This window comes from Chiloscyllium plagiosum, chromosome 24 (genome assembly GCF_004010195.1).
Source record: "Chiloscyllium plagiosum isolate BGI_BamShark_2017 chromosome 24, ASM401019v2, whole genome shotgun sequence".
Classification (NCBI taxonomy): domain Eukaryota; kingdom Metazoa; phylum Chordata; class Chondrichthyes; order Orectolobiformes; family Hemiscylliidae; genus Chiloscyllium; species Chiloscyllium plagiosum.
Genome location: NC_057733.1, coordinates 19308109 through 19329474, shown reverse-complemented (window position 1 = coordinate 19329474; position 21366 = coordinate 19308109). Strand labels below are relative to the sequence as shown.

The 21366-nt window shown below is 39.5% G+C and overlaps 1 protein-coding gene across 1 annotated transcript in view; it reads right to left on the bottom strand.

Moving 5' to 3' along the window:
• The window catches only part of LOC122562345 (protoheme IX farnesyltransferase, mitochondrial), a 146734-nt gene extending 125601 nt beyond the window's left edge, over nucleotides 1-21133 (bottom strand). The window contains exons 1-2 of the mRNA XM_043715222.1: nucleotides 20806-21133; nucleotides 2767-2906 (exon numbers count right to left, since the gene is read on the bottom strand). Coding sequence (XP_043571157.1) covers nucleotides 2767-2906; nucleotides 20806-21133 — 468 coding nt within the window. The remainder of the gene's footprint in view (nucleotides 1-2766; nucleotides 2907-20805) is intronic.
• Nucleotides 21134-21366: the final 233 nt, after the last annotated feature.

The following is a 21366-nucleotide window of genomic DNA, read 5'->3' as shown; positions in this document are numbered from 1 at the left end:
GTAAGAGAACCAAAAAGGTTCACAGTATTCCAGGTGTGGTCTAACCAGTGCCTTGTGTAGTTTTGGCAAGACTCCCTATTTTGAAACTCCACTTCCTTTGAAACAGTCCATTTGCCTTCCTTATTACCAGAAATTGTGTGTTAGCTTTTTGTGATTCATGCATAAGGATGACCCCCCCCCCCCACCCCAAATCTACTGTGCTGTAGTTTGCTGCAGTTTTTCTCCATGTAAAGAATAATCAGCTCCTCCATTCTCCCTGTCCAAGTGCTGAACTTCACAGTTTTCTGCATTATATGCCATCTGCCATGTTTCTGCTCACTTAATCTATCTATATCCATTAGTACTATCTTTGAGTCATTCTCACTGCTTGACACACTATTCTGTGTCACCCGCAAGCCTGACTACAGCATATTCACTTGCATCATTCAAGTCATTTATACGTGTTTGAAATAATTGCCGTACTAGTCCCTGTGGCGCACCTCTAGTTTCAGGCTGCCGTCTTGAACATGGCCCCCTTATCTCAACTATATATTCTATTAGTTTGCAAATCCTTTATCCATGCTAATATATAACCTCATCAGCATAGGTTCTGATTTTATTAAATAGCCTAATATGCAGTACCTTATCAAACACCTGTTGGAAATTCAAATAGGTCACATCTACAGGTTCCCCTTTATCTATCCGCAAACAAATATAATACATTTAGCAGACATGACACGCCCCTCATGTTGACTTTGCTTTATTATATTACGCATTTCTCAATGCTCTGTGACATCCTTTGTAACAGATTCTAATAGTTTCCCAATGACAGATATTAAGCTACGTTTCCTGTTTATTATAAAATTTACTTTCTGAATAAGGCTGTTATATTGTCAATTTCTCAATCTTTGGGAACTTTTCCAGAATTTAAGGATTCTTGGAAGACTACTACCAGTGCATACAAAATCTCTGTTGCTACTGTCTTTAATATCGTAGGATGCAACCATCAGATCCAGGAGACACAATAATCTTTTGTTTTTCCAGGACTGCTTCTCTAGTAATGGGTATTGCATTTATTTTCACTCCCTCTTTTTCCCTTGGACTATTTTGTATTTTTGAAATGGCATTAGTGTCTTGTACAATATAAAAAACTGACGCAAAATATTTATTCACATGCAAGTTCCTGATTCCCACATTATTATTTCTCGAGCTGCATTTTCTAATGAACCTATATTCATGTTAATCTCTCTCTTCACTTCATTATATGCAAAGAAGCTCTTGCTGTTCATTTAGATGGAACCTGCTACATTTCCCTCAAAGTTTATTTTTTCCCCTCTTTTCTGGCCAACTTTTGTTGGTTTCTAAAACTTTGGAAATCCTCTGTCTTCCCACTAAATTTTGCTATATTGTAAAGTTTTTCTTTCAATTGATGCTGTCTTTAACTTCCACGGTTAACCCTTCCTGGAATCCTGCTTCCTCACTCAGATATAATTGTTTGTGAGACACACTCTATTTTCTTGAAAGTCTGTCATTATTCCTCAACTGCCTTTTCTGCTAAACCCTCTTCCCAGTCAACTCCAGCTAATTCTGCCTCTTTTGGTACTGTAAAATATTTAGTAATTGGTCAGACAACATCATTTATTCAATTCTTTTGTAATTACAATTATGTCTTCTAGATTTGTCCTGCCTTAGTTTCTGTCACAAATTTTCTGTTACAGTTTTAAGACATTGAACTATCGCCAGAGTGCTTGGAAACATATAGCAGAATATACATCAGTTGCTAATGAATGTGAGCAGCTCTGGATAACCAAATAATTTCCTTTGTCAAGTCTGGAGCTTTGGAAAATTGGTGACAATTAATGTTTAGAAGAATCCATTTTATTGGTACAAGAACCATAACAGTTTGTGTTTCAGTGACCTATGGGAAAGGGGAGAAAACAGGAATCAAGTGGCCAAGAGTTGAAATAGCAGATAAGAAGCTTCTGAAAATGTGTTCATTAATGGAAGCAAGTGCATATCTTTATTTGTATGTACTAAACTTATGAACACAAATGTGAGGAACTAATCCAGAGAGAAACAACAAGTGTCAAACACGTTGGTTGTCTGGAGTCAAGATAACAAGAGAATTCACTGTATACAAACCCTTGTTTACAAACAGAAGATAACCAATTTGAAATCAGGAAACATGAAAGGAAAAAGGGAATTTTACAAACCAAATTACATTACTTTTGCTATCTGGTCTCTGCAGGGAAACCTTACAACAAAGAAAATTGAAAACAAAGTACTTTAAAAATACTTAATGAGGGAACCATCTATTGTGACCTGAATGATTTCTTTTTAATTGTTAAAGAAATGCAGATTTTTCTGGGAGACCACATTAACTTCAAGTTGAAAATAACATTTTAATTATTCAACACAAAAGTACATGTGAACTTTCCACACAGAGTACAGTTATCCCCTGAAAGTTGTTGTCTGTACAGTCAGAATATCTGCATGTCCTCATGCTCTGTCACAGTACTTGCTCTTTTTGATACAGGAAAATATTTAGCAATTGGTCAAGCAACATCATTTATGCCATTCAGTACAAAAAGAAACCACCAACAACAACCACATTTAAAGGTTATGAAGTTGTTTGGAGACGGGGTAAACATTAAACTGTCCATACACCCCATTTGCTTTACCCCCATCATATCAACTCAACCTTTTACCTTATATTTTGTTCAAGAAACATATCCATGTTTTCCAAAAGTATAAGAACCATCGAACACTCAAAATGCATTTACTAACCTGGCATTTAGGAATTGTAAAATGCTGAAATGTGAGCCATTCATGATTGCCTGATCTGCAATGACGGACAACAACCTTTGGAAATTGCTTTATGATTGTTACTTTTTGAAGCGTTTCGAAAACACACACTCCCAAGCGACCTGAGACAGAAGAAAACAAACTGTAAGCACTGCAGGGAATAAAGCTTTAATAAGAGTTAAAATATGCAATACTTTTAGAACATAGCGCAGTACAGGCCCTTTGGCTCTTCACGTGCCGACCTGTGAAATTAATCTGATACCCATCTAACCTACACCGATCCATTATTATCCATATATATGTCCAATGCCAATTTAAATATCCTTAATGTCGGCGAGTCTATTACTGTTGCAGGCAGGCAGGCCGTTCCACACCCCTACTACTCTGAGTAAAGAAACTACCCCGATATCTGTCTTCAATCTATCAGCCTCAATTTAAAGCTGTGTCCCCTCATGTTAGTCTTCACCATCCAAGGAAAAAGGATCTCACTGTCCACCCTATCTATCCCTTTGATTATCTTATACATCTCAATTAAGTCACATCTCAACCCTTTCTCTCCAGTAAAAACAGCCTCAGTTCCCTCAGCCTTTCCTTGTAAGATCTTTCTTCCATATCAGGCAACATTCTAGTAAATCTCCTCTGAACCCTTTCCAAAGCTTCCACATCCTTCCTATCATGCGGTGACCAGAAATGCATGCAATACTCCAGGTGTGGCCTTACCAGTGTCTTGTACAGTTGAAACATGACCTTGTGGCTCCAAAACTCAAGCCCCCTACCAATAAACACCACATGCCTTCTTAAAAATCCTATCAACCTGGGTGGCAACATTCAGGGATTTATGCACCTGGACACCAAGATCTCTCTGTTCATCTACACTGCCAAAAATTTCACGATTAGCCCAGTACTCCGAATTCCTGTTACTTCTTCCGAAGTGAACTGCCTCACATTTCTCTGCATTAAACTTCATTTGCCCAGCTCTGCATCTTATCTATGTCCCTCTGTAACCTGCAACATCCTCTGTCACTATCCACAACTCTGCCTACCTTAGTGCCAACTGCAAAATTTACTAACCCATCCTTCTATGCCCTCATCCAGGTCATTTATAAAGATGAAAAACAGCAGTGGCCCCAAACCAGATCCTCGCAGCACACCACTGACAACTGAGCTCCAGGATGAACATTTTCCATCAACCACCACCCTCTGTCTTCTTTTTGCTAGCCAATTTCTGATCCAAACCGCTAAATCACCTTCAGTCCCAGAACACCGTATTTTGTGCAATAGTCTACCGTGTGGAACCTCATCAAACGCCTTACTGAAGTCCACATACACTACCTCAACCGCCTTACCTTCATCTACCTGTTTTGTCACCTTCTCGCAGAACTCAATAAGGTTAGTCATGCACAACCTATCCTTCACAAAACCATGTTGACTATCCCTCATCAAATTATTCCTTTCCAGATGATTATAAATCCTATCTCTTATAACCTTTTCCAACATCTTACCCACAACTGAAGTAAGGCTCACTGGCCTATAATTACCAGGGTTATCCCAACTCCCCATCTTAAACAAGAGAACAACATTTGCTATCCTCCAGTCTTCTGGCACTAGTCCTGTTGACAATGATAACATAAAAATCAAAGCCAAAGGCTCTGCAATTTCCTCCCTGGCTTCCCACAGAAGCCGAGGATAAATCCCACCCGGCCCAGGGGTCTTATCTATTTTCAGATCTTCCAAAATTGCTAAAACCTCCTCTTTGCCAAACTCAATCCCATCTAAGCTTGTAGCCTCTATCTCCGAATTCTCGCTAACATTGCCCTTTTCCAATGTGAATACTGACGAAAAGTATTCATTAAGCACTTCCCCTATGTCCTCAGATTCCACACACAACTTTCCACTACTATCTTTTATTGGCCCTAATCTTACTCTAGTCATTCTTTTATTCCCAATATACCTATAGAAGGCCTTAGGGGTTTCCTTGATCCTATCTAGCAACAACTTTTCATGTCCTCTCCTGGCTCTTCTTAGCCCTCTCTTTAAATCTTTTCTGGCTAACTTATAACTCTCAAGCACCCTAACTGAAACTTCACCCCTCGTCCTCACATAAGCCTCCTTCTTCCTCTCGACAAAAGCTTCAACTTCTTTAGTAAACCATGTTCTCTCCCTCTCGATAACCAATGCCCTGCCTGATAGGTATATACTCATCAAGGACCCACAGTAGCTGTTCATTGAATAAGCTCCACATTTCAAGTGTCCATCCCCTGCAGTTTCCTTCCTCATCTTATGCATTCTAAAACTTGCTGTTCCCTGAGATATGCCTCTTTCCCTGCATATATACCTATCCCTGCTCATTGTTATTGTAAATGTAACTGAAATATGGTCACTATTGCCAAAATGCTCACCTACCTCCAAATCTAAAACTTGGCCGGGTTCATTCCCCAGTACCAAATCCAATATGGCATCGCCCCTTGTTGGCCTGTCTACATTCTGTGTCAGAAAACCCTCCTGCACACTTTGAACAAAATCTGACCCACAAGAATCTTCACTTGAGAATATGGAATAAATTCAGTACTGAAATGCATTGTTTTCACCATTTAATATTTCAATGTCACTGTTTTCTTTTGTTACATACACAATAAATATGTCAGAAAATGCAGATAGTTTGGGACATATATCAGCTACTTTTCCATTCGGTTGTGTGTAGTTCTACTGCACTGGATTCCATTATGTAGAATCCTCACAGTCAGGAGTTATTCCAATGTTAATATGATGGATCTCCCAATGCGAACAGTTAAGAGTGTTTGATAGAAAGGTTTTCCTAGCTTGGAAAGCCAACATGTGGGCAGAAACATCTCAGTTCCTTGCTCATGTGTCTATACTAGTCTGGGCCTGCTATGTGATAACTAATAGGTAGTTTTCAAAGTCAAGAAGCTTTCTAAATAATTGCAGTAATTTTAGGAGTACCATAATTTAGAACTATTTTTACTTCAGAATCCCAATTAATCTTAGTCAATTTTATACATTAAACAAACAGCCTTAGGGTAACGTATTTATTGTTCATAACAGTCACACAGTAAGGTACACCCAGCAAATCATATGTTGAATGCACATGTGCTCTGGTGTAATAAATCACTTTGTTGGAATATAATTTCTGAACTGATGTGATGTATTAAAATAACATTTTAATATGAAACATTATGCCATCTTTCTGGGGTAATTTAGTTTAATACTGATATTATCATTTGTCACTTGTGTCATTACATGCAACAAATCCTAAGTCATTCAAAACTCTGAAGGACTTAGCTGATCGGTATGTGTTGGATAAACACCAATAAACGATTCAGGCCAACTATTAATAACTTGAAATTTGTTGCTAAATAATTAAATACAGAAGTCTGGCCTACAAATATTAAGATATCACCAGGAATGTCAAAATACTTTTCCACTAACAAAAATGCAGTTTCTCTTTAATTACGACTCTTAAGAATCCACAATGTAGTATACTGGCTACCGTGACCACCTTTGACCTGGAAGAATTACTGTAAAGAAAGCTTAAAATGTTTGTGAAGTCTGTAACTATTTTTCAGATTATCCGAAAAACACAAGAATCTACATCAAGTGTAGACAGATAAGTTGTCATTTCCTTGTATTGTAAAAAAACACCAACCCATGTGACCCACTGACACTTGACTTGGAAGCAGAACCAAAAGAAAGCTAGTTAAGATACAAAAGCTGAGAGGTTGGCAGACATAAAGACAAATTGGAGGCAGAAGATGACCTGTACACAATTGTAGGAGCCCAGTAGGCATTGTTCAAGTGGGCTGAACCACTGTAAAAGCCAGAAACACAATGGATATGCTAAACAATTGGGAGTTTGAACAGTAGACCATAAACCAAGGTTCTTCGTTGACTGATTGAAAAGAAATTATGAAGAACTACACTATCACAAGTATTATGATGAGAGTGCAAGAAACTTGTAAAAGAGACTGTTTTGCTGATAAAATTTGTATCTGTGAAATGCGCAGGTAAAAGAAACTTGTTGATTCATTTTTAATTGACATTGGGTCTGATTCATACTAAAGTGAAAATGATAAAACGTACGGCACAGAAGACCTTTAAAATGCTAAGCTGCACTTCAAAATCTCTTGAAAATAGAATAAAACCACAAGTGCAATGAATGGCAAGTGCTAAAAAATTGAAAAATCTAAGCCACTACAAAAAATGTGATCATAAATAATGTGATCTTCTTGTAGCTTCTCATTATTTCAACACACAGTTTTCAGACACACAAACCATTTAATTTTGACATGACTTCGGCAATTGGCTGAGTTAGATCATGCATTGGGATTTGTTGCAACCATTGAAGCAGATCACCTCAATTTAAAATGAAACCATAAACTCATAATATTCATTCACCTTTCTGGTATGCTGGACAACTTAACTACAAACTAGGATTTTCTTTGCAAATGATCTATCATCTTGTAAAACTGTTGTCTTATTCTCGGTGTTACATCAATAAAGGAAAATATAATTGGCATGAAGGCAGGCAGACATCCTGGAAAATAATGATAACATTTTTTCTTGTTTTTTATAGGTACAACATTGTTTAACATTCCTGAATATATTTTCATTAGTTCACTGGTTGCAAATATTGCTGGCAATGTCAACATCGGTTGCCCATGACAAATAGCCCTTGAAATGATGTTGGTGAGCTTTCTCTTTGATATACTGCCAACCATGTGGTACAGGAAGGAGTTTCCATATTTTCTCCAAGTAAAAATAGAGAAATGGTGATATAGCTCGTGAACTGAGGGGAATTTGCAGGTGGTGACACCTCCAATGTTGTGCTGCTGTACATCTAGCTGAGGATAGTCGTGAATACTTAAGTCTTTTTCATTCACAAGGTGGACTCCCTGATCATTCAAAATGGGCATATTTGCAGAGCATTCTCCTCCGCATATTAATTGTTTAATTGCTATCATCTGTCAAGACTGGATGTAGCAAGATTCAGAACATTTGAAATAATCTGCTGAATGTGTTGTACCAGAACCTTATTCTTAGGTATCACTAGCGTTGCTGTTGGTGTGCTCATTGAACATTCCTCATTGAACCAGGGTTGATCCTCTGGCTTCAAAGTAAGTTGAGGGATGTGCTGACGTCACAGATTGGGTGCCAATACAACTATTTCGCTGCTGCATATAGCTCACTGTCTCAGGGACACCTAGTTTGAAGCTGTTCTGGACTTATCTCATTTAGCACATACTATGGTCGAGGATGAAGATGGGATGGTGTCTCTGCAATTGTCACTCCTGCCAACTCCATTTAAATAAGTAAAAGGAGGATGAGCTCAAAGGCTTACTGCTTAGTGGTCCTCTCACCATCCAGAGCTGGCACAGTCTGGTAAATATGTCCTTCACATTAGTTGATCAACTCAGCCAGAACTGCTGTGCTACTACCAAGCCACACATTGTGATAAACATTGAAGATGGCAAAGGAGATTTGGTGCATAATTAGGGTTTCTGGCCTATATTTGACCATGGGTTCTGAAGTCAACATTAAAAATTTCCCAGCTAATCAAAACATTCTCCTCTCCCCAACTTTAGTATGATAATCTTATCCATGGTAAGTGATTTATGATCATGCAAATCACTTTCATCTATTAAATATTCTTCAATGTCATGAGTTGCACACATAGTCAAGAATTGAACAGTAATTAATAGAAAACTCTTTCACAAATCAAGGATGCATGAACCAAAGACAGTTCATATAACTTTGAACTGATGTCTCAAATTTAACTGCAATAGTCATGAATTACCTTAAAACTACTTAACATTTAACCACTTGGATTTACAAGGAAAACATTTTTTTGGCTGTCTTTACTTAAATTGTAACTTGAAAGATAAACATGCTTTTTCTGTACTTTCTCACATTTTTAGAAGCATAATTTCACTAAAGAATACCGTGCAGTTGTAGCCATTTTATCTATAAATAAAATATTCCAGATAATTTCACTGACTAAAAACTGCCCGGAAAATAAATGGTTATAATTTGACTTTGTTCTGTGTAAATATGATCTGTAACCAGCACAAAAATTGCTATTTTCAAACCAGTGACTTAATTCAATGTGTGACAAGATAATTCATCTCCAATTTCAGACATTTCCCTTACCTTAGAAAACATTAATTCAAGTAACCAATTAAGATATTTATACCTAATTTCCTTGAGCAGAAATCACACAAATCATTAGACACTGACGCATTAATGAAATGTCCTGCACATTTATCACAAAAAAAATCACTTAAACAACAATTTACTCAATTTTCCAGAACACCAATGCACTTGCCTTAATGCAAACGCATCAAAAAAGATTTCAAAGGGGATTTGTCTTGAATCTTATAAATGCAGCAGATCAATTTTCTCATTATTCATGCTCCACATAAATAGTTATCAGAAGCTCTCCACAAATACAGTATTTAATTCTGAGTGCCTATGTAGCCTCTTGGCACCAATTACACAGGGATGCCAGAAACCAGGCATTCAAAAGTGATGTGGGAAATGAAAGGGCTGTCCTGCTATGATTCATTTGGTAGCAGTACAATATTTATTCCAGCTTTTCTAATTCCAAAGCTTCCAATCCATAATTTCTGGAAACATTGATTTTAGAGGGGAAAAATTAACCTATTGCTACGTATCATTGATGTCTGGGAGCTGAGCCAGGACAGAAGGCTGCAGATGCGAGCTCCATTTTGCTGCTGTCTAACCCCATTTCCTTTGCAGCATTTTATACTGGGACTGGAACAATGTGCTCAGGTTTTCCCTTTGCCTGACTTCAAAAAAGAACATGCATTGATAAAACGATACCATGACATTCTCAGAATATCCTAAAAAGCTTCACAGCTGATGAATTTCTTTGTTAAGGACTGATTCTGAAGAAGTGTTACGGGTCTGAAACATTAACTCTCTGTTCTTTCCAAAGATGCTGAGTTTTTCCGGCAACTTTTGGCTTTGTTTGTGAATGATTTGATTCTGGTAGTACCGTTGAATGAGAAAAGTTGGTCAGGACATCAGGAAAAGTCTTTCAAGCAACACCAAGGAATACTTTACATGCACCCAAAAGGCCACTCAAGATCTCTATTTAATGTCGCATCTAACAACAGAAGTAAAAGTGATTTACTTTCATGCAATGACATTGGTAGAGCTTCTAGAGAGCAAAAAAAAATCAGAAGGATGTAGGGTAGATACACTCAAGTTTAAAAGTAGCAATACAGATTTTTAAAAAAGGCTATTTACAAAAATATAAAGTGCTGAGACTCATTTAAGGGATACATTTAGTAAGGTTCAGAATACAGAACAACCTCGATTATCCAAACATCAATTATCCAAATTTCAGATAATCCAAACAATATCTCAAGGTCCCGTAAAAATGTTATCCGTTATCTGAACAATCCGTTATCCAAATTCTCAGTTATTTGAACAAAATACTCCCTGCCTGTCTCGTTTAGAAAATCAAGGTTGCTCTGTATTCTGAACCTTTCTAGTCTACATTCTCCTTGACATGCAATGACATTACTATTGTTGAATCCCCCCTCTATCAACATGCAAATTTAACACTGACTAGAAAATTGAATTGGATCAGTCATTCAAATACTATGGCCTCAAAAAGCTGAGAATTCATTAGCGAATAACTTACAGCCTGTCTCTTCAATTCCTGTCCATTACCTACAAGTCAGAATGTGATTGAACACTCTCCAATTGCCTGATTTGTGCAGCTCCAACAATACCCATTGTTCAACACCACCCAAGACAAGCAGCCCACTTGATTTGCAATCCAACCACAACCTGCACTCCCTTCAGCACCAAATGCAGAGTAGCAGGAATATGCTCCATCTACAAGATACATTGCAGAAACTCACCAAATGTCCTTTAACAGCATCAACCAAACTCACCTCTGTTAACTAGAAGAACACGGACAAAGATGCGTGGAAATATCATTTCCTATAAACACCCTTCCTAATCACACGCCAACCTGGTTTTTGTACTTTATTGCCGTTCCCTCACCTTAACAACAAATTCCTCAAACTCCCTTCCTAACAGTTCTGTGGGCATCTCTACACCATCACCTCCTCCAGAGGAATTAAAAATGGACAATAAATGCTGACCCAGTCAGCAGTGCCCATACCCATGAGTAAATTTTTTTAAAATGCTACACAAAGGGCATAGACACATTACAAAAGATGCAAAGAGGATTTACTAGCATTACACAAGAACTACACGTTCGGAAGTGCTGAAGCTAGAACTAAGTAAGGCCAATTGACTCAAGATCTTTCAGCTTATGAAAGGGTTTGACAAGATTGACATACGTAAAGTATCTCCAACTTATGTGTGACACTAGAATTAGAGGCAATCAATACAAAATAGCCCATTGTAAATACAATAGGGAACACAAGATAAAGTTGTTTACCCAAAAAAGTAGTTAGAAGAACTCGCTACTACAAGACATATTTCAGATGATGGACATATTAAAGAGGAAGCTAGTAAATAGGTGAGGAAGAAACGTTTATGGTATTCAATGAAGATTTTTATGGGAGGAGGCTGATGTGGTTCACAGACACCAGCAAGTACCTGTTGGGCTACATGGCCAGTTTGTGTGCTGTAAGAACAATGTAATAACTTTCAATAAAATGGCCTTTCACCCAAATGAAATTAAATACTGGCCTTTTAAACTGTGTTAAAGTTTTAAGCCTCACTTTTATTTACTCATGACTCAATCATTCTCCCATGTTTCCCTGGAGGGGTGAAGAGGGGTGAGTCACCTTGATATGTTGTTGTATACGGCAGACGACAGACTTTCAGATTAATTGTAAAATTACTTTCCATGTAAATAGTTTAGACGCTAGCCCAAAATGATGCTTTATTCAATTAGTGTTGTGGAATCTCCATCTCCAATGATGCATAACGTACTGACATTAGATAAGCTCAACATTCTCTTGTAAGGTTATTAACTCAGTTGGTAACAAGCAATTTTACTTCCTCCTAATATTCAACACTGACTTTCATTCTGTCAGTCTCTTCTGATCAACTCTGCTAAATTAAGTGTTTATCATCTCACATTTTGCTTTCCTTTACACTCTCACATCAGGCCTGACTAATCTCTTGCATTTTCTACTGCACTGTTTTCTTGCCTTCAAATCACCTCACTTCTCAAACAAGTATTTAATTTAATGTCTCATGTTCAGATAAAAAGAAATGGTTGAAACAAAGATTGAATATATCACCTGTGATTCACCTTCAACTTCCATCACCAAAGTGGAATTTTTAATTCAGAAATTACACCATAAAATTCAAAAGAGTTTGCTTGTAGTCATATTAAAGTAGCTTATTAGGTTAGTTTAAGTAAGCTATGGTGGGATCTTTCTCATTATTCCATAGTCACTGTCAATAGCATTGTATTGGCTTGTTTAAACCTGAACATTTTCAGTGCTAGTCTTTCTGCAATATACTTAATTGTAAAGAAAATCAAGTAGAAATTAGTCATTAAGCAGACGGCTATCATAAAAAAGTGAGTAACTGAAACAACAACAATTAGAAGCCAAACTATTACATACATATTGACTCACAAAAGCTATCCTTAACCATAGTCTAGACACGCAGTACTGTATAAGTCATCAGAAATGCCAAGGCAGCTGCATATTCCAGAAACAAACACAGAGGAATTACCGAGTTGCAGTCAGATTCCAAAACTGAGTACCTTTACCAACATCCTCACAAAAATTAAACAAGAACAGCTTAGACAATATATGCGATTTTTGAGAAGATTTGTATCTCAGGTTGAAGTTCAGGTTGTAAGTTTGCTCGCTGAGCTGGTAGATTTGTTCTCAGACGTTTTGTCACCATGCGAGGTAACATCATCGGTGAGCCTCCGGTGAAGCATTGGTGTTCTGTCCCGCTTTCTATTTACGTGTCTTGGTCTATTAAGATGGCTGATATCATTTCCAGTTCTTTTTCTCAGAGGTTGGTAAATGGGGTCCAGATTGATGTGTTTATTGATGGAGTTCTGGTTTGAATCCCAGGCATCTATGAATTCCCATGTGTGTCTCTGTTTAGCCTGCCCTAGGATGGATGTGTTGTCCCAGTCAAACTGATGTCCTTCTTCGTCTGTGTGTAAGGATACTAGTGATATGGATCATGTCTTTTGGTGGCTAGTTGGTGCTCTTGTATCCTGGTGGCTAGTACCAACAACCAGCAAAACGAATGTTACATACGAAATACCCTGCAAGAACTTCAACAAACACTACATCGGACAGACAGGCAGGAAACCAGGAGCACCAACAAGCCACCAAAAGACATGACCAGCTATCACTAATATCTTTGCACAGAGACGAAGGAGGACACCACTTCAACTGGGGCAACACATCCATCCTAGGACAAGCTAAACAGAGACATGCATGGGAAGTCCTAGAACCCTGGTATTCAAACTGGAACTCCATCAATAAACACATCGATTTGGACCCCATTAACCAACCTCTGAGAAAAAGAACTGGAAATGATATCATCTACCTTAACAGACCAAGACACATAAATAGAAAGTGGAACAGAACACCAGCACTTCAATGAAGGCTCACTGATTATGTTACATGGCGACAAAATGACTGAGAACAAACCTACCAGCTCAGCAAGCAAACTTGCAAACTAGATAATACATACATTTGTGACATGGTTTACCAATTGGAACTTACCCACCCATGAGTTTGATGCATCTGTTTCTTTTTTGTCTCTATTCAGATTTCATTGAACCACTTCCTGCTGGCAGAGCCAAGCAGACAACCAGCACTAACCATTGCCAATAAACTGGTTGCTCTGATACAGACAACTCATTCTGCAAATGATTCTCCTATCCAATGTCTAGTTTCTAATTCAGTGACATGGTATGTGCAAAGATTGAAATTCTATCAATTAAATTCACCACATTAATAAATGTCATCACCTCAGACTATTTAAGAACACTGACAAAACCAACTATGTACTGTTTTTTTTTTATGTAGAGGCAAAATATTGCAGATGCTGGAAATATGAAATAAGACAGAAAATACCAAAAATGTCCGGCAGGTCTGACATGTATAAAGAGATAGATTATCATTTTAGGTTTTTGATCATTAAGCAGAACTGATTCAAGGTTCACTTTTTCTCTTTCCACACATATGGCCAGACTTTCTGAGAATCACCAGCAGTTTCCACTTTTATTTTCAGTACTTTTAAAATATAGGCACTGTCGCAACATGGGCAGAAAAGTTGCACACAGCAAGGTCTGAGACATGATAAATGACCAGTAAAGCACTGGAAAATTCCCCCTTTCCTTTTGAGCATCTGTATGGGGTTGCTTCAATGCACAAGTTGGTGAGCAAGATCCAAATTTAGCATCTCATCCCAAAAGTAATTTCAGGCAATATATTTCCTATAAATATAGAATGGCTACAGCAAAGGAGGCTGCCATATGGGCCTCTCATATCCTTGCCACATCACAAGATCAACTTTGCTTGTTTCCCACTCTTTCTCTGCACTGCCTTTTGAAAAAAAAATTAAGATATACAATGGGATATGGGCATTGCCAGAAATATTTTAATTCTTCATTCCTAATTGAACCCAAGAATTAGTGCACTTCTTGAACATATGCTTTAGATGTCCCCATTAATGCTGTCAGGGAGGGACTTCCAGGATTTTGATCTTGTGACAGTGAAGCGATGACACAATAGTTTCAAGTCAGAATGCTTTATGGTTTGGAGGGAAACTTGCAGATGACAGTGTATGTTGCTGCCCTAATCCTTCTACTTCAGAGGTTACCAATATGCTCAACTTCACTCAACAATCTGTCGACTCAGAAGCACATTCACACTCAACAACTCTTGTACTTCTCAAATTTTCACTTGGGGTCACGCAAAGTAGATTAGATTAGATTACTTACAGTGTGGAAACAGGCCCTTCGGCCCAACAAGTCCACACCGACCCTCTGAAGAGCAACCCACCCAGACCCATTCACCTAACACTACGGGCAATTTAGCATTGCCAATTCACCTAACCTGCACATCTTTAGACTGTGGGAGGAAACCCACGCAGACATGGGGAGAATGTGCAAACTCCACACAGACAGTTGCCCGAGGTGGGATTTGAATCCGGGTCTTTGGCGCTGTGAGGCAGCAGTGCTAACCACTGTGCCACTGTGCCGCCCGGTGTCTGGGATATCGCAATGGGGTAACATTGAGAAGGGGTCTAGGAGGCACTCTCTTAAGTGGTTCAAGCTAAGGGTTTGGAAGGTGTTTCAAAGGAATTATGGTGAGTTACTGAAGTGCATTGTGTAAGTGGTACATACTACTACTATTGCTATCAATGGTGGAGGGGTTGCTCATCACTCAGGCTGTTTTTATCCAGGCAGGTGTTGAGCTTTTGGAGTTTTTAGGAGTTGTACTCATCCGTGAAAGTGAAAAGTATTCCATTAATTCCTGACTTGGGTCTGCTATATAGTGGACATAGTTTAGGGATTCAGACAAGTTGCGAGAGGGGTACAGACAGTTTACAATTTATAGGGAGGTATTGATAGAATAGTTAAGTGGACAAAAAGTTGCAAATGTTGGAAAATGTGAACTTGTTTATTTTGGAAGGGAGAACAAAAGAACAGACTATTATTTAAATGGAGAAAAACTGCAGAAAACCCCAACACCAAGAGACTTGGGACCAAGAAACACAGAAAGCTAGCACACAGCTCGCAGTTTAGCAGGAAGGCTAATGGAATACTGGCCCTTATTTCAAGGTGATCGGAGTATAAGAGTAGGAAAGTCTCACTACAACTTTCCAACTTTTGCTGATGAGACCACATCTGGAGTACTGAGAGCAATTTAGTTCCCTTATTTAAGGAAATATATTATTTTGCTGGGTCAGTTGAAAGAAGGTTCACGAGATTGATCTCTGGTAAGGAGGGAGTGCTTTATGAGCAAAGGTTAAGCAGATGGGGACTCTACTCATTGGAATTTGGAAAAATGAAATGTGGTCACCTTGAAACATAAAGGATTCTTTAGGGGCTTAACAGAGTAAATGCTGAGATGATGTTTCCCCTCATGGGAGAATCTAGGACCAGAGACATAGGCTGAAAATAAGGATGCCAATGAAGACTGAGATTAGAGGAATTTCTTTTCTTGGAGGGTTGACAGCCTATGGAGCTGCGTGCCACAGAGGGTTAAGAGGGCACAGACCTTGTGTATATTGAGTCATAGAGATATACAGCACGGAAACGGTCCCATAGGTCCAATTCATTTGCATCAAATATCCTAAACTAATCTAATCCTATTTGCCAGCATTTGGCCCATATCCCTTGAACCCTTCCCATTCATGTACTTATCCAAGATGCCTTTTAAATGTTGTAATTTTACCTACCTCTATCCCCCTCTTAGGCTCAAATAGAGAGATTCTTGATCAATCAGGGAATCAAGGGTTACGTAGAAAGGACAGCAAAGAGAACATGAGGAATGTTGGATCAGCCATGATCCTATGAATTGCAGTGCTGAACTACTCCCATTTCCAATTTCTTATGGTCTTAGATGGTGATCTACTGGACATATGATTCAAAGTCTCTAATGGGTCACTTCCAGTTTAGCTTCTGGTTAACAGTAATCCCAGGATGTTGACAGTGGGGGAATTCATGGATGGTAATGCCACTGAATATAAAGAGACAATGTTCCTATGTTTGAGATGGTCAAACTTCACCTTGCAAAGATAGATAATGAGCAACCTTACAGGCCAGACTGGATCTTACTGCTGATGCTGCTCCAGAAGAAACACATCAAAGCTTCAGTGCTGGATTCTTCCAATCAGGTGACTGGGCACGGCAGGAAGTACAACACAAACGTGTGTGATGAAAATGACAAAGAAATCCAAAGTCAGTTTATCAGTTTTACCTAAATCAGCCAGACAAGAGAAAAAGGCATTCTTCCATCCAGGATACAGCACCCTTCAATGTAAACGGAAAATCAAAAAGGACTGATTCCACTTGCGGAAAAACTTCAAGAGTACTCTGATGCTAGGGATATAAAAAACGCTTATGAAGCACTCTAGCATGGAGCAGCAAATCAAGCCAAAAACACCTTGATGGCAAGTCATTACACATCAATATGTAATCAGTTCAGGATCCCTGATTGTGCCATTTTGAAATATTCTTCAGTGCACAATGCTTGATTCTGCCATCAACTGTGTCTAACAACAGCCTGCCAAAAAACAAATAAATAACAACCTATCTGGAGGAAACTAAGACTGTCATAAACCAGATGAAAAGTTATAAAGTCTCCAGAGTTTTACTGAAACCTTGAAGTAGGGGGGTCTATCCTCCATACCAAGCTCCATGAGGCTCCATCAGCTCATACAAAAACATAGGAGAAAAATCAGACTTCAACTATGAAATCATCATTATTTCTATTGCTGGGAAGATCCTGGCTCACTTATGAACAGGCTTCTGCCTGCCTTACAAACAAGTAACTGATAGAGACTATATTTTAGTATGACTTAAACCCAAGAACAGGCTCTGAGAGACAACCCAAAGAAATTTTGAGACAATTTTTGTAGAAAAAAAACCTCCCAGAAAGCCACTGCAGTTTCAGAGTAAATACAGACACCACGGATGCGATATTTGCAATCTGACAAATACAAGTGAAGACCTGTATATCACTTTTATAGAATTGACCAAGGCATCACTTCTATAAACACAAAAACAAAAATTTATAGAAAAGCTCAACAGGTCTGGCAGCATCTGTGCTGAATCAGAATTCTGAGGAAGGGTCACTGAACCCAAGCATCAACTCCGATTTCTCTACACACTTGTTGCCAGACCTGCTGAGTTTTTCCAGCAATTTCCGTTTTTGTTTCTGATTTCCAGCATCCAAAGTTCCTTAAACTTTCATCACTTTTATCAACCTCGCCAAAACAATCAACACTGTGAAGAGAAATAGACTTTGGAAAGTCAATGAAAAACTTGAAATCCCGGCCAGATTTCAGACCATGCTAAAACAGGTTCATGAGAATCAAGGTGGACAGTCAAGCACAATACAAACTACTCAAGTTCCTTCAGAATCTCCAATAGCATGAAACAGTAATGTGTAGTGGCTCTTACTTAATTTGCAATCTTCTTTAGCATGACACTGAAGTAAAACTTTGCAGAGGGAATTGACATATGCTTCCAGAGAGATCAAAATATTTACAACCACATCGACAAGGAAGTAGACAATAGGCTTTCAGAAGCTGTACATTCAGTTGACCATATGAATGGTCATGGAAGAACTACAGAGGAACCTCGATTATCCAAAGGACACAGACGGATAGTACTTTGCTCAGTTAATGGAATATCGGATAATATAGTTTAGTCAAGCATCGTGACCTTGCGATCTTCCTGAATAATCCGAAATTTGGATAATCGAATGCCAGATAATCAAGGTTCCTCTGTACAGTCGTAGAGCATAGACCAAACCCAAAGTGTGTAAAAGCCATAGTCCTCACTACCCTTCTGTACAGCATTACGTACCAGGTTTTGCACTGCTGTCATGTGCTTTGGAATGTGGACATCCATAATGTGGAGGTGTTGGACTGGGTTGGACAAGGTCAAAAATCACACAACACCAGGTTATAGTTGAAAAATGTGGCGCTGGAAAAGCATAGGAAGTCAGGCAGCATCCAAGGAACAGGAGAATCAATGTTTGGGCATAAGCCCTTCATTGGGGAAGGGGTCACTGATAGATAAATAGGAGGTAGAGAGAAGTAGCTGGGAAGACAACAGGTAGATGCAGGTGGGGGGGTGATAGTGAAAGCTCGCTCGGGAGGGTGGAGCGGATAGGTGGGAAGGAAGTTGGACAGGTAGAGTAGTTCAAGATGGCAGTGCTGAGTTGGAGAGTTGGATCTGGGATGAGGTGGGGCAGGAAGGGAGATAATCAAACTGGTGAAGTCGATGTTGACGCCATGTGGTTGAAGAGTCCCAAGGCAGAAGAGGAGGTATTGGATTTGGTGGTGGAGCCGGCCCAGGAGTTGCACATCCTTGGCAGAGTGAAGGGAGGAGGAGTTGAAGTGGTTGGCCATGGAACGGTGGGATAGTTCGGTCTGTGTACCCCAGAGATGTTCCATGAAATATTCCGTGAGTTGGCATCCTGTCTCCCCAATGTCGAGGAGACCACATCAACAGCAACGGACACAGCAGATGAGGTGTTTGGATGTGCAGGAAAATCTCTGCCGAATGTCAAAAAATTCTTTGGGGCCTTGGACAGAGGTGAGGCGTGGGGGAAGAGTGGAGGTGGTGTGGGCATAGATTTTACATCTCTTATGGCAGCAAGGTAAGGTGGTGGAAGCGGAGGATGGGTTTATTGGCAGGGGAATGCCAATAAAAGAATGCGTCATCTTTCACCTTGGGACCCTTCAACCACACAGCAATGTTGACTTTACCAGTTTCCTTGTTCTCCTTTCCACCACCTAATCCCAGATCCAGTTGTCTTCCACCCACCCTCACATTAATCTCTCAACCCCCTTCTTCCCACCTCCACATTCCTGATGAAGGGCTTATGCAGAAAATGTTGATTCTCCTGCTTTTCAGATACTGTCTGACCTGCTATGCTTTTCCGGCACTAGACTTTTTGACACTGATCTCCAGCATATGCAGTCCTCACTAACACCAGACTATAGTCCAACAGGTTTACTTGAAAACACTAGCCTTTCAGAGAACTGCTCCTTCATTAGGTGCTAGTGTTCTGATGAAGGAGCAGAACTCCAAAAGCTAGCATTTTGGACCTACATTCATAATCGCTGCCCCAAAGCTTCTTCAAGCTTACAGGACCACTTAGACTTCATAAAGAATCATCTGCATGGTAATCATATTTTACAAATGGGAAATGACCCAAAGCTTATTACCATCAGAATAAGAAATCATATCACAAAGTTGTACAATACACTCATAAATTGGGAACATAAATAAAACTTAACATAGTTCACAAGTAAACCATGCAATAAAATGGCATTTGCTATACAATATCTGACAAGATGGTAATACATGTGCATATCTGCTGTACAAGTCTATAACTCAAAAGAAAGTCAGTTGCGGTCTCGAAGCACAATTGTAATCACTGTAAAATTTGATCGGCGGGTCGGTGTGGACTTGTTGGGCCGAAGGGCCTGTTTCCACACTGTAATGTAATCTAATCTAAAAAAAAAAGTCAGTTGCGGTCTCGAAGCACAATTGTAATCACTGTAAAATTTGACCATTCTATTATCTCAAACCCTACCTTTTAAATACAAATATCTGCTTATAGGAATAACGTTTTGCACTTTTAACCAAGATCGGAAACATATTTAACTGTCTGGCACAAAAGGAAACTACATAGCTGTTATTAACAAGTATTCTGTTTCTTCATGAACAATAGCTGATGGAACAAAACCAACTGTTAATATAACCCAAAATTTAATTCCCTTTGAGAGGAAATGTGCAAGGAACACAGAAAGCCCCCAATTAAAAGAAACCCCGAGAGAAGCTTGGCACTGCACTATTCTCAAGAGTAATATATGCCAATTAATGGGAAAAGTAATTAGTGTGGCCACTTTCAATTCATTCCACGGAAGACTCTCACTCTGGGGACGATTTATTTTAAGTTGAAACTTTATTGCTGGAACAGCACAGCAGGTCAGGCAGCATCCAGGGAACAGGAGATTCGACGTTTCGGGCACAGGCCCTTCTTCAGGAAACTCTTGGGGACTGTGTATGTTTTAAGGGCGCTCTTGGTCTTTATAAGTCTGTACCCAGGAGAGACTTTGTGTAAAACATTATTTAAAAGTGAAACAACCGAGCTCAACTGAACATATCCTGCGTTTGCAGGTTTTCATCTTTTTCCTCGATTCAAGGTTGACAGGGTCAACAGGAAATGGAAGGCGGGAATATCACAACTGTTTTATTATCCTTCCTTTTCGTTTGTGTTCCTTTCCAGACAACTTGCGTTCTCTCGTCCAATAACGTACCTGGCAAGAGCCGACATAACACACTGTACATGGTCTCACTATCTGAGACAGAGGCCTCTTTACCGGCTCCGGCGCCCTCACCTACTGCACGCCGCCATCTTGCGCCGCTCCCTGACCCCGCGCCACAAGCACTTCCGGTTCCAAGTTTCCGGCCGCTCGGCGATTGGTCACCGCTTCGTTCCCATAGTGACCAGGCCTGGAACTTTGGAACCGGCGCCGGAGCAGCGAGGTGTTCGCGGACTGGTATCTCAGAATGTGTTTTAACGTAAATCTCATTGCAGGTAGTTATTCTGTAAAGCGACGGTTGTGTTCTTGTGCAAGCCCGCATTATGGAAAAAGGTTGCGCTTTAGAAACAGCGCTGAAAGCGTTGGCAGGTGTAACCGCGTTACAGCCAACGGGTGTTTCTAAAAGGGCGCAGGCGGTTCGCGTTATAGCAGAGTGGTCTGTGCAAGACCCAAGGATGAGAGCGGCTGGGTCTATGATACAAGCTGTATAAAAGCAGGAGGCTGGGAGAACACAGCAAGCCGGGCAGCAGCAGGAGGTGGAGAAGTCCATGTTTT